The sequence below is a fragment of the Glandiceps talaboti genome, chromosome 1, assembly GCF_964340395.1.
Source record: "Glandiceps talaboti chromosome 1, keGlaTala1.1, whole genome shotgun sequence".
NCBI lineage: Eukaryota > Metazoa > Hemichordata > Enteropneusta > Spengelidae > Glandiceps > Glandiceps talaboti.
The window spans coordinates 26,456,591-26,480,992 of record NC_135549.1 but is presented as its reverse complement, the minus strand read 5'-3'; the positions used below and the strand labels follow the sequence as shown (position 1 = coordinate 26,480,992).

Sequence of the window (24,402 nt, the reverse complement as noted above, 5' to 3'; positions counted from 1 at the left end):
CCACCATCAAGATTAATCACAAGATTCCACTACTATACTCTTTCCAAAACAAACTACTCATTCCCAATTTACAATAACCCACCGCTCCTGTATTTTCTCAACAGTTATTCACCAAGGCAACAACCCTCACATTGGATGACGAACTTCTGGAGCAATGGAATAACCCACCATTCCAAAATATTCCAGAAATATTATCAACACCAACCAAAAAAGGGTCTCTGTTCGAGCAACAGTACAACAGGTAAATCTCTTAAAAGAAATACAATCAAACTCAAATATCACACTTTTCACTACGTATACATTTTATTTAGTAATAAATAGCACTACAATAGCTTGCCTTCAATTGCCCATGTGGAATTTATTTTTAATTTGTAACACAATTTTACCAACTTTTCCAAATTCAAAAATGAGACAACAGAATCAACCAAATTCGTATTCATAAAACAAAGAATACAGAAAATTAGTTACTGAATGTGTATTCATGAACACTTAACATATTTTGTCATTTCTGCAACATTTATTGAGTTATAAACAAATGCATGTTATTTCACATTAGTTTCTCAAATGTGCTAACATTATTTCAGCAATTACAAACCCTAAATACTACATTCTTATCCATATGGCCAATTTCAAACAAGCATATCACTACATACATGCTTCATATTCATATACCATTACATACTAATTTGACTTTGACTGCTACAATTGCTGAAATAAGTTTGTTGTATGATCAAGAGGTGGGAGGGACACCTTCTAAGGCCAAATAAACATGTTTCAATGGTGACATAGAAGATGAATACAATATCCTTTTAATTTGCTCTACTAACAATTTGTTGAGAGCTAAGTATTTACTACCTTCTGTATATTTATAACCAAACTTCAACAAATTCAAAGAATTAATGTGTACATCTGATAATGATTTGCTGATTAATTTGTGTAAATTCGTTTTCCAAGCAATGAAATTGACAACGTCATTTATAAATTCTGTACCTATGCAAACAGTGCATATTATTTTTGTTTCGTGTTATATACTCTTCTTGCATATGGGCCAGTGGCCTAATAAAGCAATACACCCTTATTACAATTATTATTACAATTATAACTATAATTCTAACACATTTCTCGGTGACTAAATGTTGACTACTTTATTTGATGTTGCCCAAAATACACCCCATTCCACATAATCTATCAAACCATCTTTCTGATCAATCACTATGACCCAATTAATCTCCATTCCACCACATTCACAAATTTGCTACAGATCTAAACACAATGCCTGATTATTCAAATGGTAACGCATTATCAAACATATAGTGCCAAAATTTATCTCAACATCATATTCTATTATTATACCATCATTGTCAGGTCGGAGAGCTTCATGAAGGCCAATATTTTTAAAAAAAATGAAAGGTCACACAAGTAGATGACTTCAACAGATGCCCCCCCCCCTGTACATTATGGGGAGAACATGCAACAACACATGTACCTGCAATTAATGACACATTGACCGCCACAACTATGGAAGTCAGCAAGTACAACAAGACAACCCAGATACAGACAACTCAAAACACCAAAATAAAAGTAAGGACTTTAATACTAAATCATACTTAACCATATCCTTGTATTTCATGTTTAATCTATAGAACAATTTTACTATCAGAATGAATGACATTAAATTCAATTCAATAAATAAGACATTTCCAGCAACAAACCTACATTTTAGTTACCAACATATACATTATTTTCACAAATAGTCATTGTCACTTTAACAACTTATCTGTAATTTCCAGAACTCTCTTATTAACATGTACATAAATAATTGCACCATTATTGATCTTCGCAATACAACTTCAAATACACTCTGTTCTCTGCTGTAACATTCAAACAAAGTATGTGGTCATTCTTTTCTAGGTTGATACAACCAACATAGAAGCAGCAGAAACTATAGAGCTACAAGTAATAGCAATGGATGACACGTAAGTCTACATCTTTCTTCCCTACCTAACAATTATTAACATTAAGACATACACAACACTAAACACATTAACTACTTTACAGCAATTTCAAGATCATTCCACCACCATCTCCCATATTGCACATTCTCTTATTGTTATCATGTACACCAAACCATCTTTCTATTCCACCACCATTTCTCATATTGCACATTCTCTCATCGCTATCATGTACATCAAACCACCTTTCGATACCACCAATAATTCACTATAACAAACATTATATCTAATCACAACTCTTACTTACAAACCCTAGTATTTAAGTACTACAACTGCAATTAATCACATTTCCACATTATCTCCACTAACTATACACTACAAATAAACTCTGTCATTACTACAACACTACATTTCAACAATATTATTACATAATCACTTTTTTCTACCCTTTTCCAGAGAACTGATTTCTGTAGATGGAAAAACTTACTCCTACCGCTGTAAAATATCAGAGATGTCAACACTTCCTGCTATCATCAAAGCTAAAGTTATCAACTGTGTAATAATTGACATCACTGTCATAAACACTGAAGCAACCCAAGAAACATAAACAAACTACACAAATTAATTGACATTGAGATCACAAACAACAAAAACATACTCTAGTACTAGAAGACTAGTCCATAGAAAAACTAATGTTATATATATGTCAATTTCCCACTTCAAATTTATTTTGGATTTCAAACAGTTTCAAATCCAAAATTTGAACTGAAAAATTGACACATATATAACAGTAGTTTTTCTACAGAATAGTCTGTTTATCTAAAGTATGTTTTTTCATTGTTTTCAATATTAATGTCAATTATCATGGGCATTGTTCAATACTTTCGTTATAATATTAACAGTTCTAAATTCATACTTTGGACTTGACAGAAGTCTAACAACTACTAACATTGCAGTTTTTTCTTTTGGTTGCAATAAACACTTTGAAATCCACAACTTCAACTGTGAAATTGACACATGTAAAGTTAGTTTTGGTAAACATTAGTCTGTTTACTGCAGTAAGTTTGGTTCATAATTTTCATTATTATGGGCATTGTTCAGTACTTTCGTTACGTAAAAACAGTCTAAATTCATAACTTGGACTTGGCAGAACTCTAACCAAATACTAACATTGTAGTTTCTCTTTGGTTGCAATAAACAATTTGAAATCCAAAACTTCAACTCTGAAATTCACACATGTAACAATAGTTTTTGTCGACATTAGTCTGTTTACTGCAGTGTGTTTAGTTCATAATTTTCATTATTATAGGTATTGTTCAGTACTTTCGTTTTAAAAAAAAACAGTCTAAATTTATAAATTGGACATGACAGAAGTCTAACAACTACTAACATTGTAGTTTCTCTTTGGTTGCAATAAACACTTTGAAATCCACAACTTCAACTGTGAAATTGACACATGTAAAGTTAGTTTTTGTAAACATTAGTCTGTTTACTGCAGTATGTTTGGTACATAATATTCTTGACAGAACTCTAACCAACTTCTAACATTGTACTTACTCTTTGGTTGCAATAAACACTTTGAAATCCAAAACTTCAACTGTGAAATTCACACATGTAACAATAGTTTTTGTAGACATTAGTCTGTTTAATGCAGTGTGTTTGGTTAATAATTTTCATTAGATTTTTAATAGCCATTAGTCTGTTTACTGCAGTTTGTCTAGTTCATAATTTTCATTATTATGGGTATTGTTCAGTACTCTCTGTTATAACAAACAGTCTAAATTCATAACGTGGACTTGACAGAAGTCTAACAACTACTAACATTGTAGTTTCTCTTTGGTTGCAATAAACACTTTGAAATCCACAACTTCAACTGTGAAATTGACACATGTAAAGTTAGTTTTGGTAAACATTAGTCTGTTTACTGCAGTATGTTTAGTTGATAACTTTCATGATTATGGGCATTGTTCAGTACTTTCGTTACGTAAAAACAGTCTAAATTCATAACTTGCACTTGACAGAACTCTAACCAACTACTAGCATTGTAGTTTCTCTTTGGTTGCAATAAACACTTTGAAATCCACAACTTCAACTGTGAAAATGCACATGTAACTATATAGTTTTTCTACAGCTCAGTCTGTTTACTTGAGTACATTTGTTTTGTTATTTTCAATATCAGTGTCAATTAACATTGACATTGTTCAGTACTTTGGTTATAATAAACACTTGTAAATCATTACTTACACTTGACAGATGTGTTACTACTAGTACCACCATATACTCCGTTTGCTTACAATAAAGACTTTGAAATCCAAAACTTCAACTGTGAATTGCACACATGTAACAATAGTTTTTGTACACATTAGTCTCTTTACTGCAGTATGTTTGGTTCATAATTTTCATTATTATGGGCATTGTTCACTACTTTTGTTATAATAATAAACAGTTCTAAATTCATAACTTGGACTCGACTGAAGTGTAATATCTACTAACATTATACTTTCTCTTTGGTTGCAATCAACACTTTGAAATCTAAAACTTCACATCGGTAATTGACACATATAGTTTGGTTATAATAAACACTTCTAACTTCATCTAGTCTCTAGCTCGGACTTCTCAACCAACACAGACATTTTCCCAATACAAATAACAAATGTCATATCTATGCACAGTGCCTTAATTATTTGATAGTATCTAATCACACGTAGTTAATCTTCATTTTACATCATAATGTTCCAATTATCATTTCCTGGACTAATAGTAATTTTCCCCTTTGCCAAGAATTTGTATTAGTCCATGTAATCGCACTGGCAGCAAAAAACTAACATTCCTTTTGTAGGATTATGTAGAAAACAACTCTTTATTAAAACCAAAGATTGTATACCTTTCACGACCAATAAATAAAATTCATTCTTTACACCTGCAATATCTGTTATAGCTATAGTAAGAACTGAGTGAGAATATGTGACTCTCAAAATACATTTCAATAAAAGTAATTAGCTATATTTTAAGAATGCACACTTCAAATTCAATACCAAACCACATGCCTTTTTAAATTAATCTTATTTTATTTATTTTCACTGCAAACATAACATAATTAATAACAATACAAAAAGTAAATATCACTAATACAAAAATGCTCTCCTACATGGTATGACAACCATAGAAATAGTTCACTTTTAACTTCCCCATGGTCCTGATAAATAATAAATAATCAAATACACATTTCAAATTTCTTATTGGGCACACCTTTTTGCCAATTCAGGGGCATATCATGTACTAATAGCCTACTATAACGAGGTTGTTGCATTCCAGCAATTATTATGTGTAGAAACAAAAAACTTGATATCATCCTTACGGAAGGCATTCATTTTAAATCTGGTAAATGTCATACAACACCTTGTAGAAAATGCTTCTAAAACAGTACAAAAATGTATAGATAGGAATAACGAATTAATAACAATTTCCAAGCCTGCATAGGCCAATTTCAAGTCCAAAAAACTACCACCATATTCATTTAGAAAACAAAAATATATTATTTCCACTTACAGCAACAATCTTGTCTATTGGTTATCCGAACTTGGTAGATGTCATATGATTCACCCAAATCTACCACCCACCATGGTCCAGACTCCTTTTCAGTTTTGGTACAGGACTGGCCAACTATCATGTCACTATTATTATTTCCGTCAACAGCCTTTTCGGCTTCTCCACCAGCCTCTGTGTCAGTGCTACTCTGTTTGACGGGCCTGCCCCCCGCCACATTGCTTAAAGATGCAGGATCCACACAGACTATGTATACAAAAGCAATAACATTCAAGTATGAAAAAAAGATAACATAGATAAAATCAACAAGTAAATAAATAAATAAACAAACGAACGAACGAACGAACGAACGAACGAACAAGTAAATATATCAAGGAGGGATCTTGAATAACCGTACCGTTCTGTAATAACCCACATTTTCACAACACTCATTTGATCAGAGGAATATGTAGGTGTTTCAGTACCTGATAAATGACAAGTTCGCATTTTTATCTCCAGTATATGTATTAAAGGGATTTCATGTTATTCTTTTGTATGCCTGTCAGTCAGTCAGTCAGTCTGTACGTATGTATGCATGTCTGCCTGTATGCAAGTATATATGCAAGTATGTATGTATGTATGTATGTATGTATGTATGTATGTATGTATGTATGTATGTATGCGTGTGTGTGTGTGTGTGTAATTTCTTTCTTGTAGTTAGCTCCATAATTGAAATAGTGGAAATATCCACACGTCTCTGTACTCTGTACTGTCAATTCATTCTGTCCTACCCTAAAGGTATTAACGTTGATAAACTGAACTGATTCGAACTAAATATGTAATATTTTCATATCTGATTACTGATTATACACCTATATAGTAACAAGCACTATATATTTAACAATCACATACACACACAAACACACACACATACATACATACATACATACATACATACATACATACATACATACATACATACATATACTTTACTTCTGTGTGACTAAAATACTGATTTATTTTGTCAAATTTTGTTAAGGTCAGGGTCAAATATAAAGATACTAAGAGAAAGGTCATATCAACAGAAAGGTAACATCCTATACTATAGGAGTAAACATTTGGATGTAGAAGTCTATATGTATTGAATGTGGTTCCCAGGCATGTTATATAAATTGTTATTTTGTACACAAAATATGGCTGCCATTTAGTGAAAAATTTATATGAGCACCAAACGTATTGTGTGTAGTTATTTATTACCTGTTCCCAAGACATTATCAAATATTGGTCACACTTAAATATCTCAAAGTATCTGCAATATGCAAGAAGTAATTGATTTTGATAATGTACCCTTAACCAGAACCTATTGCCTGATAATATGGGGGTAGCCAGTTTAATGGATTCTCTGTGTACTTCATTGTTTTGAGTTATGCAATACATGATTTGTTACAACAAATATGTCTTCAATTCAGTAAAAAGTAATATGAAGAGCAAAAGTATTTATATCCTACAATATTTCATGTGAATATGATTTATGAGTACGTGGCATCCATATGAATACTACAAAGTGTCTATGATATACAAGAAATTGCTTAATTTTGATAATTGACCCTGAAGGTCAAGGTCTTAAAAAAAGCTTGTATTTGATAGTATGGGCATCGACACTTGAATAGGACCTCTGCGTTTTACAGTTGTTGAGATATGTAGTAAAATGTGATTTTTAGCGACAAGTATGGCCGTCAAATTTGCATACGTCGCGAAAGAAAGTGAAATGCACATGTCCCATATCATATGCCAACTTCTTGCCAGGCTTGAATGAAATTGGGTGTTACAAGGTTAACGTATTGTGGACGGACACACGGATGAATACACAGACAGATGGATGGAGCCCTTTATTCCACCCAAAGGGGGAACTGAAAAACTATATTACCATCTTCTGCTGGCTGCTCTGGAATCTCAGCCGCGGGGATAACTTCAGGTTGAGACGTAGTTTCAGGAACTAACAATAACAGTATAGAAATCACAGTTTGCATTAGGTTAAATGTTTCCACTGCAGGGTATATTAAAGTTCCCTTGTTTTGTCTTTCATATGTAGTAATTGAAAAATTGTGTATGTTGTGGTGACACTAGTCATCAATGTGTCACAAGTAGCTTTGCTTTACTACTCTTAACACTCAACTAAGCTGTGTTTCCTGCTTGCCACAATCATTGGTAAAGTCAATATCAAGTGTAAAATAACACTATTTAACTGAAAGACTAGCTTGATCTTTCCACGTGTAGTCAATCTGCAAGCAATGTTACCAGCTTTCAAACAGCAAACGAATTACAAAGTAATGAGAGTGACGCAAATGTGATTTATCTCTAACTCTAAGCGAGATGTAGTGGTCATATGATATTTATGTTTACTTTGCAGTTATGTTAAGACTTGCTTGCGTTGTTGTACTGTTAACATTGTTTACATATTGATTGCATTGAGAGACACCATTGCTGGGGAGATAATTAAAGCAAATGTTAAATTATACTTTTGCACTTAAGCTTAGTACGTATAACTTATAAGGCAATCGGAAAGAATGTTTTAGTTAGGTCTTATGAGTTGCAGATATATATCACATGCCAGTAGTTTACTTGTAATGTAGCAAGATGCAAAATTATGTATTTAATATTTCCATATGTCTTATGAACTTAGAAGTAGTGATAATCAACATTACAGAAAGATGTTATCCTTGCTTATCCGTAGGCTGTACCTGCTGAAGCTTGTAACTATGGGCCCCAAATAAAAAACTCCAACTTACACACAGTTCAGGGTAGAATTTGTGTTTGTCTTTCTCTTACCTCCATAGCAAAATACGTCATACTTTTCGAAGAAACTTCTCGAGACCGGCGTTATGATTCCTATAGCATTACCACAGAATTCGTTTGCTTCTTGAGAAGGGGATCTAATCTGTCCACTCGATATCCAGCCAGGTCGGCAAATACCTAACCCTTGTTTCCAGCCTCCATACAGTTGGGCAAGACTTGCGATCTCTGCATTATATTTCTGACATTCTTTGATAGCTTCAGCAAATGTTAGTTGATATCCTCCTTCTGGAGATTCCACGTGAAACGTAACTGTGAATGAGGACGAAGATTAGTACAGTAACCCATCAAATAATATTATATTATAGCATTACCAATTCCAGTGCATTTTGTGACGTCATCGCTGTACATTATTACTGATAATGTACTCCGTTATTGGGCATCGCGGCCCCGGATCGAGCATAACAATACAAGCTTATGTCCGTAAGGCAATAAAGGTGTGGGTATTTAAGAACAGGGAAATTATGTGGTAAACACCATAAGAATTTTTTTTTTTAAAAGATTGAAATTAAAATGAAACAAATTTGTGTTCACAGCAGTTCATTGAAGTGTATATTGTGTACGTGTACGTACGTGTGTCGCTATGATTAGTATTCAGCTTCCGGGCCGAACATGGCAGACGATGTTCAGCGCTGTGTATATTATACGTTTGTTGGCGTTTCTCGGTCTACAAATTCACTGAAATTGGCAAAACTATAAAATAATAACAATAATGTACGCCCTCTCAGTCCATAATGGACTCAAACAAACTTTGCACTCCATAATGTGCTCGGATGTCGCCTCGCCCATTATGTCGTTCAAAGTTTGCTTTCGTCCATTATGGGCTGGGAGGGCGTACATTATTGTTTAAATAATAAACTATCTATTAGTCAACCTATCTAGCTGTCTGCCTGTCTGTCTGTCTGTCTGTCTGTCCATTCGTTCTTCAGCCAGACAGTTAGTTAGTTAGTTAGTTAGTTAGTTAGTTAGTTAGTTAGTTAGTTAGTTAGTTAGTTAGTTAGTTAGTTAGTTAGTTAGTTAGTTAGTTAGTTAGTTAGTTAGTTAGTTAGTTAGTTAGTTAGTTAGTTAGTTAGTTAGTTAGTTAGTTAGTTAGTTAGTTAGTTAGTTAGTTAGTTAGTTAACTAGCCCGTCCGTCCTTCCTCCCGTCGTTCATTCGCCCGTCCACCCACCTCGCTGGGAAACAGATTGAACATGTACTTCGTAAATATTCAGGAGACAGATTTATGGGGTTAAATGCATTTGAATTTATTTGAATAAATTGGCCTATTCCACCAGCAAGAGAAATATATATTATATAGTCTTTGGCAGCAAGAGGAAAAACAATCCTGGTGAGAGTCCTGGAAATAGTTATCTTGGAACTAATCAAGTCCATGGACCAGGATACATGCAAATTAAGACATATTTGAGCAAGTTGAAGGTGACTGAAGATAGAGTTCACTCCCTCAGACGATAATGTTTTAATTCTACGTCTATAGACCACTGTACGTGTGACATTCTTAATTTCATCGACACGGAATTCCGAGTTTGTTAGTTTCATACTTGAAATTGTGATGACTAATTCAGAAGTTAACCTTTGGGATTTCTCTGGCCGGATAGTTGTGGGGCAATTGGTCTGTCGTCTGTAAGAATATGTGTATATAGTGATAATGTTTTAAATAGAAGATGAACATACAAGTTGAAGTTCACAAGGTTTGTGAATGCCAATATGTTAACTTGTTCAAAATCAAGATGAGGAGTAGAGAGGGCATGATAGTCAGAGATATGAGTCCAACAGTCATCTTTTGCAGACAGGAAAATGGATCTAGAGCAGATCGATATAAGTATTTCCCCAGAATTCAATACCCTAACATTTTTGACCTTATTCATGAAACCACTTCGACTTCAGACAGACTTCTTATTTCTAAAGTCATATATAGTGTCATCATACCTTTTCCTTCCTGATTCTGAGCTACCTCTGTAAAAAAAAAATACATTTAAAACATTACATTAGATACTGGAGATACAAAATATCTAGTTGCAATCAAAATTGTGGCCAACCAACTCTCTACTTTGTAACTAGTATTGTAAGATATAACTTTGCAGACTTATTACCTTGATGAGAAGACAACATACATCAAATTGTTTCAATGCGAAAAGAAATTTGTTCAACGGACAACCACTGAGCTTGATTTACAAAATGGTAGAAGCTTCTTCCTAATTTTACTTTTAATGAAATGAGATCGCCAACGTATGGGTGGGACGGACACGTTGAGCAGCTTTCCCTTTCTTCTTCTTGCACTCGAATTCGAATACTATATTTGTTGTATTGCATTGCTCGGAGAATTCTATTTGGAACCTTCTCATCATTATTTGAGTAACTTACTAAAACTGAGTGTGCAATGCAAGCATGTACCGACATACCACGTGCGAATTGTCCGACTTACCTCTATAACAGTACGCATCATACAATTCTTGCATGTCCGGATATCCATAAGATGTAATCTCTCCATCACATCCCTGATACACAACACTTCCATTTGCCAGCCATCCAGGTGAACAGTACCCTAAACCCCTTAACCAGGCTTCCTCTAACTGCTCACGAGTTGCTAGGACAGCATCATACCTTGTACACGCTGAATCAGACTCATTGAAAGTTAACTGGAATCGATTAGGCCCTGGTTCTCGGACAATGAAAACCTCTGAAATTGGAAAACATCCTTTGATAATTATACACGTACAGTTGTAAAATAAAAAAATTCATAGATCATACACCTACCTAGCACTTATGACTCACTGACGGAAAGGTGTAATGGAGTAATATATCAGGGCCGTAACCTGACCACAATGCTAGGAGAGGGAGGGGCGGCAGAACTTTGTATTGTGCGATCTTTCATTTAAAATTTGAAAAGGAGGCTAGATTGTATAAATGTGCATGCACTTTACATTATATCCATTGTAGCGTAGACTATTGCATATCATATGCAATGTGTTATCATTTGAAAGTAGCTGCCGAGAGGATTCGAAGTAAAAAAATGGATGGTGCTTTCTCAAATAAGTAACACATATACAACTCTCTTCTTACTCAACTATTTTCGCCACAGTCTATGTAGGTACAACAGGAAGACGAACTGACATTTTGAACAGACTTTTTCTCTGCAATTCCCAAATCATTTATGGGCCTACGTTATGTCGGAATCCAAGGTGAACTCGGTTGATTCTCCTTGACATTATCATTATAATGGACATTGAAGTTTGGATTTTGATGCCGAAGGTACAGCTCTGTTTACAAATTCAGGGCCATTCTTTCCATAGCAAAGTATCAACATTTCAATCACTTGGACCGAGGAGAGGAATAAAGACGGACTGGACTGTCCTATACCGTTTGTCACCGATTTACTGACAATTACAGACACATAGCTGACCAAATGGCTCCTACAGTTTGTGGTCGAGGCAAGAAGAACAGACGGTTTACATTACCCAGGGGAAACATTAACCCAACTCTCTGCCGACACATCAGGTACAATGGGCGTCCCGATTTCAACATTATAGATACATCAAATAAGATGTTTTATGAATTCATGGACAATTCCAAACAACAAACACCAAAACATATACGTGTGTGACATTGAATGTTGATACAGGCGTGTATCAACTTCGTTGACATATGTCGGCTTAGGTGTCAGTCTTCCTATCGAAAATCAAAACATAGACTATGAGTGTATCAAAACACAGATGATGAGTGTATGAACTTGTTCCTGGGAAGAATATGAGGCCACGCATGAAGTTTCCGGAGTACAAGGCAAATGCCATCCGGGCAAGACATGCCGACCTTGTCGGTCGACCCGGACATCATTTATCACTTGTATACACACATACATACACACATAAATAACTAAACAAAAAAATAAATAAAGCACTCGCGCAAATACGGACAGACAGAGAGATAGACAGACAGATAGACACCAGTCAGTCACAGACACATGCACAACCACAAGCAGTTCCTATCACAGAAGTAACACGCCGCCCCTTTTGAATCGCAACCTGATTCCCCGTTTGCTTTATTACATTTTATATGTGCATGTCTTATTATGTACTTATCTCCTGTCTTATTACTATTCAGAAAATGCATCTCACAGAACAAAACATTCAATAAAACATCCATGTGTGTTAGTAATTTAAAATAAATAAGTAGCTGTACATACCTCCAACAATACTTGTAGATGGAATATCTGGAGGAAATAAAATTAAATTGTCATTTATATTGTTGACTACATTGTGTATGAGTATGTATGTATGTATGTATGTATGTATGTATGTATGTATGTATGTATGTATACGTGCATGTAAGTGGAGAGGTAGGTGGTAGTACTCGTTTAATAGCCAACCTAATTTCCGTATCTGTATAAAAACATCATTCTGTATCTTAATATTTGCGGTAATATCAAACCGTAAGCATTCAATTATCACCAGGTGTTGATAAATCGCAAAGGTTAAGATGCAGGGTATATTGTCAGTGTGACTAATCTAACAGTATTTATTTTAGTCTTTCCAATTTCAGAGTGTCTGTAAATGGGGTAATCCTGTAGACATCTCAAATAAATAAATAAGTAAATAAATAAATAAATAAATAAATAAATAAATAAATAAATAAATAAATAAATAAATAAAGTATTAATCTAATTGAGATGTTGTCATTTACATTATGTGTGGTCATATGTGGCCATTAATCCAATAACTAGCTTGGATAGATTCATCCAATGTAACGGAAAAAAGAAAAGGGATTAAGAGAAAAGATAATCACAATGTCATTTTTTTTACTTTAGTAGATTAAAACTAAAATGAATAATTGACAAACCAGGTAACATCAACTACGACGGAAAGAAAGACAAACAATGCTATTCATCACAAACACAATCAATGCCAGCATCAAATGCCTGATGCGCCAAGTGCACTACCTCCTTGCTAAGCATTACCACTTCCTCTTCTTCCGTTCCCTCCCTACTAAAACCGGGATTCACCATGTGTGGGCGCAATCGAAGGGAAGCCCCTTGCTTGTGAGTAAATTTGTTTTCTTTTCCAAATGCCATTCAGTTTTAGATTTGATGTCTTAAATGTATCCAATCTAATGTCAAAATACATAGTCATGGGGAGTGTCCACGACACAAATCAAAGCTAGGTTCAAACTTATTTTAAAGAAAGATCAATTCTAAAAAAATGTAGGCCTGACATGTACTGTACTGGAGTATATGTGTATGCGTAGTATTAGTACTACTTATAGGAATGCCCTTTGTGATCTTTGGTGTTCGTTTAAGATATTGATCAAGTAAATATGAAAACAATAACACTAATATAAGTGCATTCTACTTGTACTACATACACGATGCGCATGCGATGACCATGTGCACTACAGTACAGTACTACAATTTTTCTTTCATTTTTCTCCAAAATAGGTTTGAATCTAGTACTGATTTTTATTGATACTCTTCATGTATTTAGACATTGGATGGGACACATTTAAGATATAAAATCTAAAACTGAGTTTTCGGAAGAAAAGAAACAAGACTTTCCTTCGATGGGTGCCGCCATTTTGGAAAGTTGTTCCCTCACATGGTGATTCAGAGAAACTGATTTGTGACTTGTGGGTTTTTAGGGGATACGTTTATGATTCCATGGTTTGAAAATTTGACTCCCGTCTCTATCCCATCTGCAGAAGGTCAACAATTATCAACAGCTTGGAAATCATTTGGGAGCTTTATTACTTTAACTTGCTATCTCATGAATACCTACCTTTATAACAATACACATCGTAGGTGTCTGACTTGTCTTTAACTCCCAAATCAACAATTCCCACTAAATTACCACAGTCGCTAATTTCCTCTTGCATTGAATACCGAACACTTCCATCTCTAAGCCATCCAGCTTGACAACTTTGGAAACCATTCTCCCAAGCTTCATACAGATGGTCGTATGTAGCTATGACTGCATTATATTTCGTGCACTCTTCCTTAGCTTCTTCATAATTCAAACTATAATGCCTTACACCATTGGAGCGGATGATTTTCCCTGTGGTGGGGAGAAGGTCTTTTTATAGGATTGATATATATATATTATTCCCAAGTAACCAACGTATTGTCTGAAATTATTCAATTAATTATAGACATTGGCGCATTTATTTAGATGTTATTCTTGTATTCTTTAATCTTGAGCGAAAGATTGGTTCGAAATCTAGAGGCATATTAGCTTTGAGTTAACTGCATATAATAATATATACATACACATACACTAGTTTTAGAAGATAGTATTATTTTTAAGTGCGTATCGCCCTAGATTTGTCATGTTTTGGGTTAAATTAAACATGTTCAGGTCAATATTGAGAAGTCATTTCTAATAAAAAAGAAGCCTAAAGGTAGACATAGTGCAATAGTGCTACTCCATGTCATATACATGTATAGTATTGACACACAGCGTTTGTTGTATTTGCATGTATATTTATAGCTATTTATTGTTGTGGTTTATTGTATACACATACATTTGTTGTTTAATATATGTATGGAAATTTAATTACAGAACCATGATTTCATTTATTTGTTGAAAATAAAGTGGCACACCTTCCCATCTCATAACGTTTGCAAAGGTATTGACCCCCCCCCCCCCCCTTGAGCTTCTTCGAGGCCCAACTCGAGGTGACGTACGCCTCCCCCCACATCTGACCCCCTGGCCTTTAAACTGAGCACGTTCTTAGTGTTGCAATGTGGAAAAAACACTAATCCAACTGTTCTCGATCTATTTTTCTCTGGCAATCATGTCCACTCTCTCTTTAACCAACTTAATATTCTTGACGTCTGCAAATTTTCTAAATTTCAAACTTGCTTGATCGTTACATTACACACCAGTTGTCCCATAGTTATCCAATCATAACTAACATCAGTGATACCAGTACCCTTTAGTTCCCAAAGGCCAACCTCTCAAATAGTTAACACAACGTTACGTATGCAGCTAATAAAAACATACAAACATCAATAAACACACACACACACACATACATACATACATACATACATACATACATACATACATACATACATACACACACACACACACACACATACATACATACATACATACATACATACATACATACATACATACATACATACATATATACATATCATGTATCATATAGCAAATGTAAATAGACTGACAGGAATTTTGTCGGCTGGTTTTCAATCGTGTACCTCTTTAGATAATTGAATCAATATTCGTAACGACATATAAAGTATTTGTAGCAATTGTGTACAGTATCGGCTATTACTTCACCATGTTCGCTGAGATGGTAAAATTATTTTTGAAATACTTGTAGTAACAACACCGGTTTCTCTCTCTCTCTCTCTCTCTCTCTCTCTCTCTCTCTCTCTCTCTCTCTCTCTCTCTCTCTCTCTCTCTCTCTCTCTCTCTCTCTCTCTCTCTCTCTCTCTCTCTCTCAAGGAGTTTAATTAACAAAATTACACCTTTTTTTCAAATTGAACATCTTCCGAGTCTTCCCTCGCTTGGTTTAGTACGTATTATTTTTCCAAGTTTTATATCATAAGTAAGATTTAGTAACTAATAAGGACAAATATCTCACACTACACAAACTTTTGATAAAAACACTCCACTGGATTTCGTAATCCATACAAAAGTAAGTAGCTGCACATACCTCCAACAATACTTGTAGCTGGAACGTCTGCAGAAAAGGAAATTAACCTGTCATGATTGTTATTTACCACACTTTAACTCATTAATGACACAGAAATATAATATGTGCCTCTGACAGAGAGAGAGAGAGAGAGAGAGAGAGAGAGAGAGAGAGAGAGAGAGAGTGTGTGTGTGTGCATGTGTGTGTCTTTGTGCGTGTATGTCTGTCTGTCTATCTTTCTGTGTGCCTACCTGTCTGTCGATGTATACGTATGTATGTATTCATGTATGTATGTGTGTGTATGTATGTATGTATGTATGTATGTATGTATGTATGTATGTATGTATGTATGTATGTATGTATATATGTCCATGTGCTTTGGTAAGCAAGTAGATAGGTAGATGGTTAGGTAGGGGGTTGGAAAGTGGAAACGTGCATCTTATCAGGCTAAGTAAGCAATCAGTTGTCAGGTATTTACCAGCTTTTAAATTACTTGTAAACGTTATGACACACGGTCACTTGTCACGCAACTAATGTAACAGTATTTATAAGATTGGAGATGCTTTTATTGAAATAAGGAGATTACACACGTGCTGTCATTCAGCCAATAAGCAGAGCGGATAGATTGCGCAAGCTGTATAATGGAATAAAATGGAAAAGAAACGAGAAGATAAACCATAATGTGTTAATAAAATGTCATTAATTTAGTTACTTATTTAGTACAAGCATGCTGTTTCATGTGCATGCCCTCTTCGCTATGCATTACTCACTTCCCTTCCCTCCTTTACAGAAGGTAAAAAAGTACAAGCTGTTAAGACTCTAATGTTTATAAATTATTTGGAAGCTCTATTACTTTGTCGTGCAATCTGATGAAAGTAAGAGGATTGATGTAATACCAACCTTTATAACAGTAGACATCGTAGGTGTGTGACTTGTTTTCAAATCCCAAATCAACTATTCCTACTAAATTACCACAATCAACGATTTCCTTTTGCATTGGATACTGAACACTTCCATCTCTAAGCCATCCAGCGTCACATTGTTGTAAACCATTTTCCCAGGCTTCATGCAGTTGGTCGTACGTAGCTATGACTGCATTGTATTTCGTACACTCTTTCTTAGCTTGCTCATAATTCAAACTATAATGCCCTACACCATTGGAATGGAAAACCTTTCCTGTGGTAGAGAGAAATAGGCCTTTTTATAGAATTGATAGATATATTGTGCCCAAAGTAACCAAAGTTATGTTTGCTGAAATTACTCAATGAAAAATAGATATTGGAGCGTTTAATTAGAATTAATTCTCATATAGAACGTTTTATTCTTGAGCGAAAGCTTGGTTTGAAATCCTGAGTTACTAAACACACACACACACACACATATATATATATATATATATATATATATATATATATATATATATATATATATATATACATATACATATACATTGAATGGCCAATATCCAGACGCAAGCTAGGCCAGGCACTTTCAGTCACAATGTTTCCCACATATTATTTTTAATTGCGTTTTGCCCTAGTTTGGTTAAGTTTTGTGTGAAATTCAACATGTTCAGGTCAATGCAGACCCATTTGTTAGGCTCAACCCGTCCAGTAAATTTTACTCAGGTATTTCATTTCTTATTCATAAGTGTACAATTACACACGTGGGGTGACCACTAGATGATGCAATGCAACTCATATAGCATGCAATATTGAGAAATTATTTCTAATGAAACTGAAGCCTAAAGGTAGACATAGTACAGTAGTGCGACTCCATGTCATATGCATGTATTGTATTGACACACAATTCAAAGCGTTTATGTTGTATTTCCATATAAATTTATAGCTTTTTATCTTCGTGGTTTATTGTATACACATACATTTGTTGTTTAAATGTATGGAAAAATAACTACCGAACCATGATTTCATTTAGTTGTTCAAATAAAGTGACACCCCCTCCGACGACATAAATTTTGCAAAAGTATTAACCCCCATTCTAGTCACAAATTGATTTGCCCCCCCCCCCCCCCTCCTCACCGGCCTTAAACTGGTCGCTCATTTAGTTATACACTGTGGGAAAACACTAATCCAACTGCTCTCGAACTACTTTCTCTGGCATAGCAATCGTTACCACTCTCTCTTTAATCAACTTTATATACTTGACGTCTGCAAATTTTGTAAACTTCAAACTTGCATGTTCAACTTCGGCCTATCACACGATCGTTATACATGTACACACACTCGACCGTTACATTACAGACCATTTGTCCTTTAGCTATCCAACCAGAACTAATATCAATGATACCCTTTCGTTCCCAACGGCTAACCTCTCAAAAATAGTTGACACAACTTTAAGTATGCAGCTAATAAATAAAACACATACAAACATTTAAACAAACTCATACGTACGTACGTATATACATACATACATACATACATACATACATACATACATACATACATAGTATACATACATACATGCATGCATGCATACATACATACATACATACATACATACATACATACATACATACATACACACATACATACATACATACATACATACATACATACATACATACATACATACATACATGTAGACATACATGCAGACACACATACACACAACATGTGTTGCTGTAAGAGTCGTTGCTCAATCAAAGAACCGTGTATTCAGACCTTAAAAGGAACAGCGTTCTTAAGGATTTGTTCATGGTGGTGACATTCATTTGTATCACTGAACACAAACATCCACACACACACACACACACACACACACAGAAATTCCATCTCTTTTAAATCGCATTCTATTCCTTAGCTTGGTTTATTATGTCTTATATATGCACGTCTTATTTACATAAGATTATTATAATAAGAACAAATATTCAATAACACCACTCCGGTGAATTTCGTAATTCTTAAAAATAAAGCAGTTTTACATACCTCCAACAATACTTGTAGATGGAGTGTCTGAAGAAAATGAAATTAACTTGTCATGAATGATATTTACAACACTTTAACTCATTAATGACACAAAAAGATGTGTGCCTATGAGAGAGCGTGAGAGAGAGGGACAAAAATGTATGTACACGTGTGTCTTTGTGTATGTCTATGTATGCATATGTATGTATGTATTTATATATGTATTTATATATGTATGTATGTATGTATGTATGTATGTATGTATCACAAACACAAGCGCCTTAATCAAAAGCTTGTTGTTTCATGTGCATGCCCTCTTCGCTATGCATTACTCACTTCCCTTCCCTCCTTTACACAAGGTAAAAAGTACAAACTGTTAAGGTTCTGATGTTTTGAAATTATTTGGGAGCTATATTTCTTTACTGTGTAATCTGATGAAAGTAAGAGGATTGATGTAATACTTACCTCTATAACAGTAGACATCGTAGGTGTCTAACTTGTTTTTGAATCCCCAGGAAATAATTCCTACTAAATTACCACAACTTCTGATTTTCTCTTGCATTGAATACTGAACACTTCCATCTCTGAGCCATCCAGCTTGACATCTATGAAAACCATCCTTCCAAGCTTGATACAGGTGGTCGTACGTAGCTATGACTGCATTGTATTTGGTACACTCTTTCGTGGCTTGCTCATAATTCAAACTATAATGCTTTCCGCCATCAGAGTGGAATATTTCTCCAACTGATAAATAAATAGCGATCGTATATATATATATATATATATATATATATATATATATATATATATATATATATATATATATATATATATATATATATATATATATATAAGAAGTCAGTGGTAAGATTTATCCGTAGCACAGTGCTCGATACGGCGGAGTATATGTTGAGGGTAGAAGAAAATCAAGTAGGGTTTTTCGTCTCTACAAGCCTGTTTCGTGAGTAAATCACTCGTCAGGAGATGCTGATATATATATATATATATATATATATATATATATATATATATATATATATATATATATATATATATATATATATATATATATATATATATATATATATATATATATATATATACAATCATGAGTCCGAGATGACGTAGTACGAATGAGAAATATCGGGAGATTATTTATTTATTATATCCATAGACCCACTATTTGTGTCTATTATGATGACACTTTTAAACTGAAATATTCCGAAACTTAAACGCTGAACGTGCATCAATGTTACGAAGTGATGGGGCTACAGATCTCAGCTGTTCATTCTTCTTTCAGAATGTAGACGCCATTGCGACAGCTTCCGTCGCTACTACTACTAACGTATACGTTGAGACCAGTAAAAGTACACCACAGACTTTCAGGTAGGAATTTTTTTTTCCAACGATGGGACGTTTGTCAAGAGCAGTGATTAATTCTTTGACAAAATATAGACACTTTCATCGGAAAAATAGACATATCGAGAGACTGGCTAACGAACGGGTGCCTGCACCGGGTTATGCATAGAACTCGGCTCAGAGTAATATGCTAAAAACATCAACACGGGCAAGTTATAATGGAGACTAATTCGGATTTTGCTTAGTAGCATGGTCTTTTCAGCATTCATTATACATAGTTTCTCAGTTGGACAGTGATCGCAATAATTCATTTGTATAAGCAGCCGCGTGGGTGATATCCCACTCAATATTATATGGTAGGTTCCTTTCCCTCAATTCCAACATTCCACTTGTTTGGCTCTGTGCTACACTCGAGCCACTTATGTGTAAATGTATGTGTGTGGTTTGAGAATCGTTGTTTAATCTTGTACGCTCTTGGAGATGTAAGAAAGATATTGAAAACATTTGAAATATTTGTAGCAATTGTGTACAACACCGGCTTTTACTTTACCATGATGTTCATTGAGATGGTAAATTGGAAATTACATCTGAAGTATTAATAGTAACAACATCCGTTTCTTTTTCTTCAAAACATAGCTTCAACTGGAAATTGTATATACCAGTACTCATGCTTTAAAAAAAAAAGTCTTCAAGTTGTTTCTGTCGAGTTTCCGTAATTTATGCAAGCTGATTTTGACTCGCACCACAACAGTGATGACGGTGACGGTGACCAAGGCTTTCACATGCATGTTTCAACTATCTGGTGAAAACATCTACAAATCTGTTTGGAATTACTAAACTATGGCTGAATAATTATCATGAAAGTCATATCATGTTATACTGTACGTACCAGTTTAATTTCTGACACAATATGTTACTGTTACAGCTGTTGCTCAATTAAAGACCCGTGTATTCAGACCTTACAAGAAACAGCGTTTCAAGGAATTGTTCATGCCGAAGCAACATTCATTTGTATCATTAAAAAACACTGTGTAAGTGTTTCCATATCGATGATTAATTGTGGTCAGACAATCAATGATGTAAACCACTTAAAACTTAAATATATTGTATTATTATAATATTATATAGTAATATGGTCGGAAGTACGTTGAATATTGTTTGTACACTCTCACTTTCAGTTAACCAACATACCACCCAGAAATAGACACACTGAAACTCTCATCATACCAAATGGTAATACCGAAATTTACACAAATTCATTCATACCAAGGACCATAAAAGATTGGAATGCTCTACCTGACTCCACTGTAATGTGGAAATAACCAGAACAATTTAAGTCCGCGTTGTCATCACTGTGATCCGCGTGATTGAAATTGACAAAGTGCGCGCACACACCCCTCTTTGAGGATTTTTGCTCGATTTTGAGACAGTCTCCAGTATCTAAACAGATACAGATACAGATACAGATACAGATACATTAACTAGATTTATTGTGGTTGTCATGAAAAAGTTAAACCCTGTTCAATTCAGAGATCGCCGAACATCGACCATCGTCATCAGTGTAAACAGTGAACAAACTTAAGGAAAGATGATATCTAACATTAAAGTAATGTCAGTTTGATCCAAAGTGATTTTTGTGTAAAATATATTTATTATGCTATCAGAAACTGGAAAGAAAAATATGGGTCGCCGTGTTTTTTTTTAGAAATGCTGAGATTACAACATGCACTCCTAAATATTTCAAATGAATTGGTCTTTCCTACTAGCACTTAGAAAAAGTTGAAAATAATTTTTTAAAAAACACACAAAAAAACAAATAACGAACAAACACAAAATCCCCAGAAATGTGTGAGCATAAAAACACACAAAGTAATAAAGAGAGATACATGCCAAATCACGGAAAACATTATAAAATCCTTTAAGACTGATGCTAGTCTATATATTGTGGTGGCCAGTATGATAACTGTAGGATACGAGATATTGAGACAAAAGGAAAAAAAAAGATCTTTCACACAGTCTTCATATTTCACATTACAACCGATGTCAGGTTGGTTATGGGTTGAAATTATCAGCTGGATTATTATTTTGTACGATGGATCGTCCATGATACATTTCCACGTGTGTTTGTTTACATCGCCATGCAAATAAGGTACGGCGCATGTGCAGACAGGAGTCTGCCTGGCTCGAAGGTCGTTGGTCACGTGGTACATTTGTCGAGATCTCGCAGCCGTGAAAGTTTTCAAAATTGTCTTGTTTCGCATTTTCGGCAGCCGTTTTTTGACGAGGAAAAGGGCGATCTGAGCGTCGATTGTGTTGCGGGGGATTCCTAAGAAGTGTTGCCATTAGGAAATGTCAGATTTTCAGTAGGTTGGTCGATATTTTGGCGAAAATAGGAGTTGATACCTGTGATACCGAGCCAGATCGCATCAGCTGATTGGAAGCCCTGCACTTTGAATCGTAGCGTTAGGTGCGGGTTAAACACCAAAACTTAAAAAAGCCGCAAAAACAGACGGAAAACCCTCAAAATCGCAGCAAAACGCTACAATTATTGCAGCTACAGTTTTATGTATTTATTTATTTATTTATTTATTTATCCTGACATCCAACAGGCAGAGCCCAATAACTGGAGGCAGTCAATCAAAATGTACAGAACAAATGAACATGACATGATAAAAACAACAACTGAGAAAGGAAAGAGAACAAAGAAAAACACGCAACATATCAAAAAACGAAACAACCGTCTGACCGACATCACATACATTTAACAACGGCAGGCTTATCAGCAAGAGATAAAAGAACAGTGTACATTTGGGTTTTAAAAACACAAAAACTAAAGAACAGATCAACATCAAAACTATATACACTATTTGAAAGGCCCATAGCCCGAGATAAAAATGAATATTTTGAAAGATTTACACGGTGATTTGGTATTCTAAATATGCCTGAAGACCTGAGACGCTTCGGAGGCACATAAAAATTAAGTTTGCTCGTAATAACTGGACAATCAGCCAAAAAAATTGACACACTTGTGAACAAAGCAGAGATCTAAAATTTGACGACGTATGTAGCGTGGCAAAAGATTAAAATGACAACAAAGATGAAAATAATTGTCTACATTGTACCCCAATCCCTCCTTAAAGCAAAAAAAAATTAAAAATTTCATTTGAACCCGTTCAATTTTGTCAATATAATATTTGTGATGTGGGGACCACACTGCTGAACAGTATTCCAGGTTACTCCTAACAAGAGAAATACAGAGACTTCTGACAACAGTTATATTAGTAAAATCAGTGCATGTCCGCTTAATGAATTCGAAACCAACCAGTTGATGTGCTCTTTTAATGAGCTGGTTGCAGTGATGGGCAAAACGTAGATTGCTGGAGAAAAAACACCAAGATCTTTCATAACATCAACTGGTGTGATTAATTCCTTATGAAGCTTATAGTTGAAAGTAATAGTGTTGCGCATGTTGGAAAAGGAGATAATATTACATTTTTTTATTCAAATTGAGTTTCCAAGTTTTGCACCATCTACCAACCAGATAAATGTCTGATTGCAGTAACCTGCAATCTGGTTCAGTGTTGATAACCCGACAGAATTTCGAGTCGTCAGCATAGAGGAACATGGTGGGATGATTGATAGTATTGGGTAGATCATTTATGTATAAAATAATCAATAGCGGACCTAGTGAAGAACCTTTTGGAACACCGGAGGGAACACACATGTCATCAGACTCGTGTCCTCCGATGACAATCCTCTATCTCCTACCCTCAAGGTACGAGTGAAACCATGAGAGTGGGTTGCCGTGTATACCATAAAATTGTAGTTTATAAAATAGAAGTTTATGATTAACCGAATCGAAAGCTTTTGAGAAATCAGTGTAAATGCTGTCAACTTGAGCACCTGAAGAAACAAACTCGGTAAGAAAATTTGAGTACGCAACAAGACCAATGCCTGTTGATCTGCGCGGGAGAAACCCATGCTGAGAATCATGAATGACACACTTTACATGATTATATTGTAAATGGCTTTGTGAACTAACACTAAGCGAGTGACATATTCAAACTAATAACCTTCAGCTGAAAAATGAGTGCGTCTTTGTTTTATGCACTAGTGTATTCCATTAAATATACAA

The 24,402-nt window shown here is 34.8% G+C and overlaps 1 protein-coding gene across 1 annotated transcript in view; it reads right to left on the bottom strand.

The window, feature by feature from the left end:
• LOC144432551 (uncharacterized) overlaps positions 1 to 24,402 on the bottom strand; it is a 92,193-nt gene that overhangs the window by 5,014 nt on the left and 62,777 nt on the right. Inside the window, exons 13-23 of the mRNA XM_078120792.1 lie at positions 19,374 to 19,652; positions 18,930 to 18,956; positions 16,885 to 17,160; positions 16,006 to 16,032; positions 14,097 to 14,372; positions 12,512 to 12,538; positions 10,754 to 11,008; positions 10,258 to 10,284; positions 8,307 to 8,582; positions 7,405 to 7,473; positions 5,502 to 5,744 (exon numbers count right to left, since the gene is read on the bottom strand). Coding sequence (XP_077976918.1) covers positions 5,502 to 5,744; positions 7,405 to 7,473; positions 8,307 to 8,582; positions 10,258 to 10,284; positions 10,754 to 11,008; positions 12,512 to 12,538; positions 14,097 to 14,372; positions 16,006 to 16,032; positions 16,885 to 17,160; positions 18,930 to 18,956; positions 19,374 to 19,652 — 1,782 coding nt within the window. The remainder of the gene's footprint in view (positions 1 to 5,501; positions 5,745 to 7,404; positions 7,474 to 8,306; positions 8,583 to 10,257; positions 10,285 to 10,753; positions 11,009 to 12,511; positions 12,539 to 14,096; positions 14,373 to 16,005; positions 16,033 to 16,884; positions 17,161 to 18,929; positions 18,957 to 19,373; positions 19,653 to 24,402) is intronic.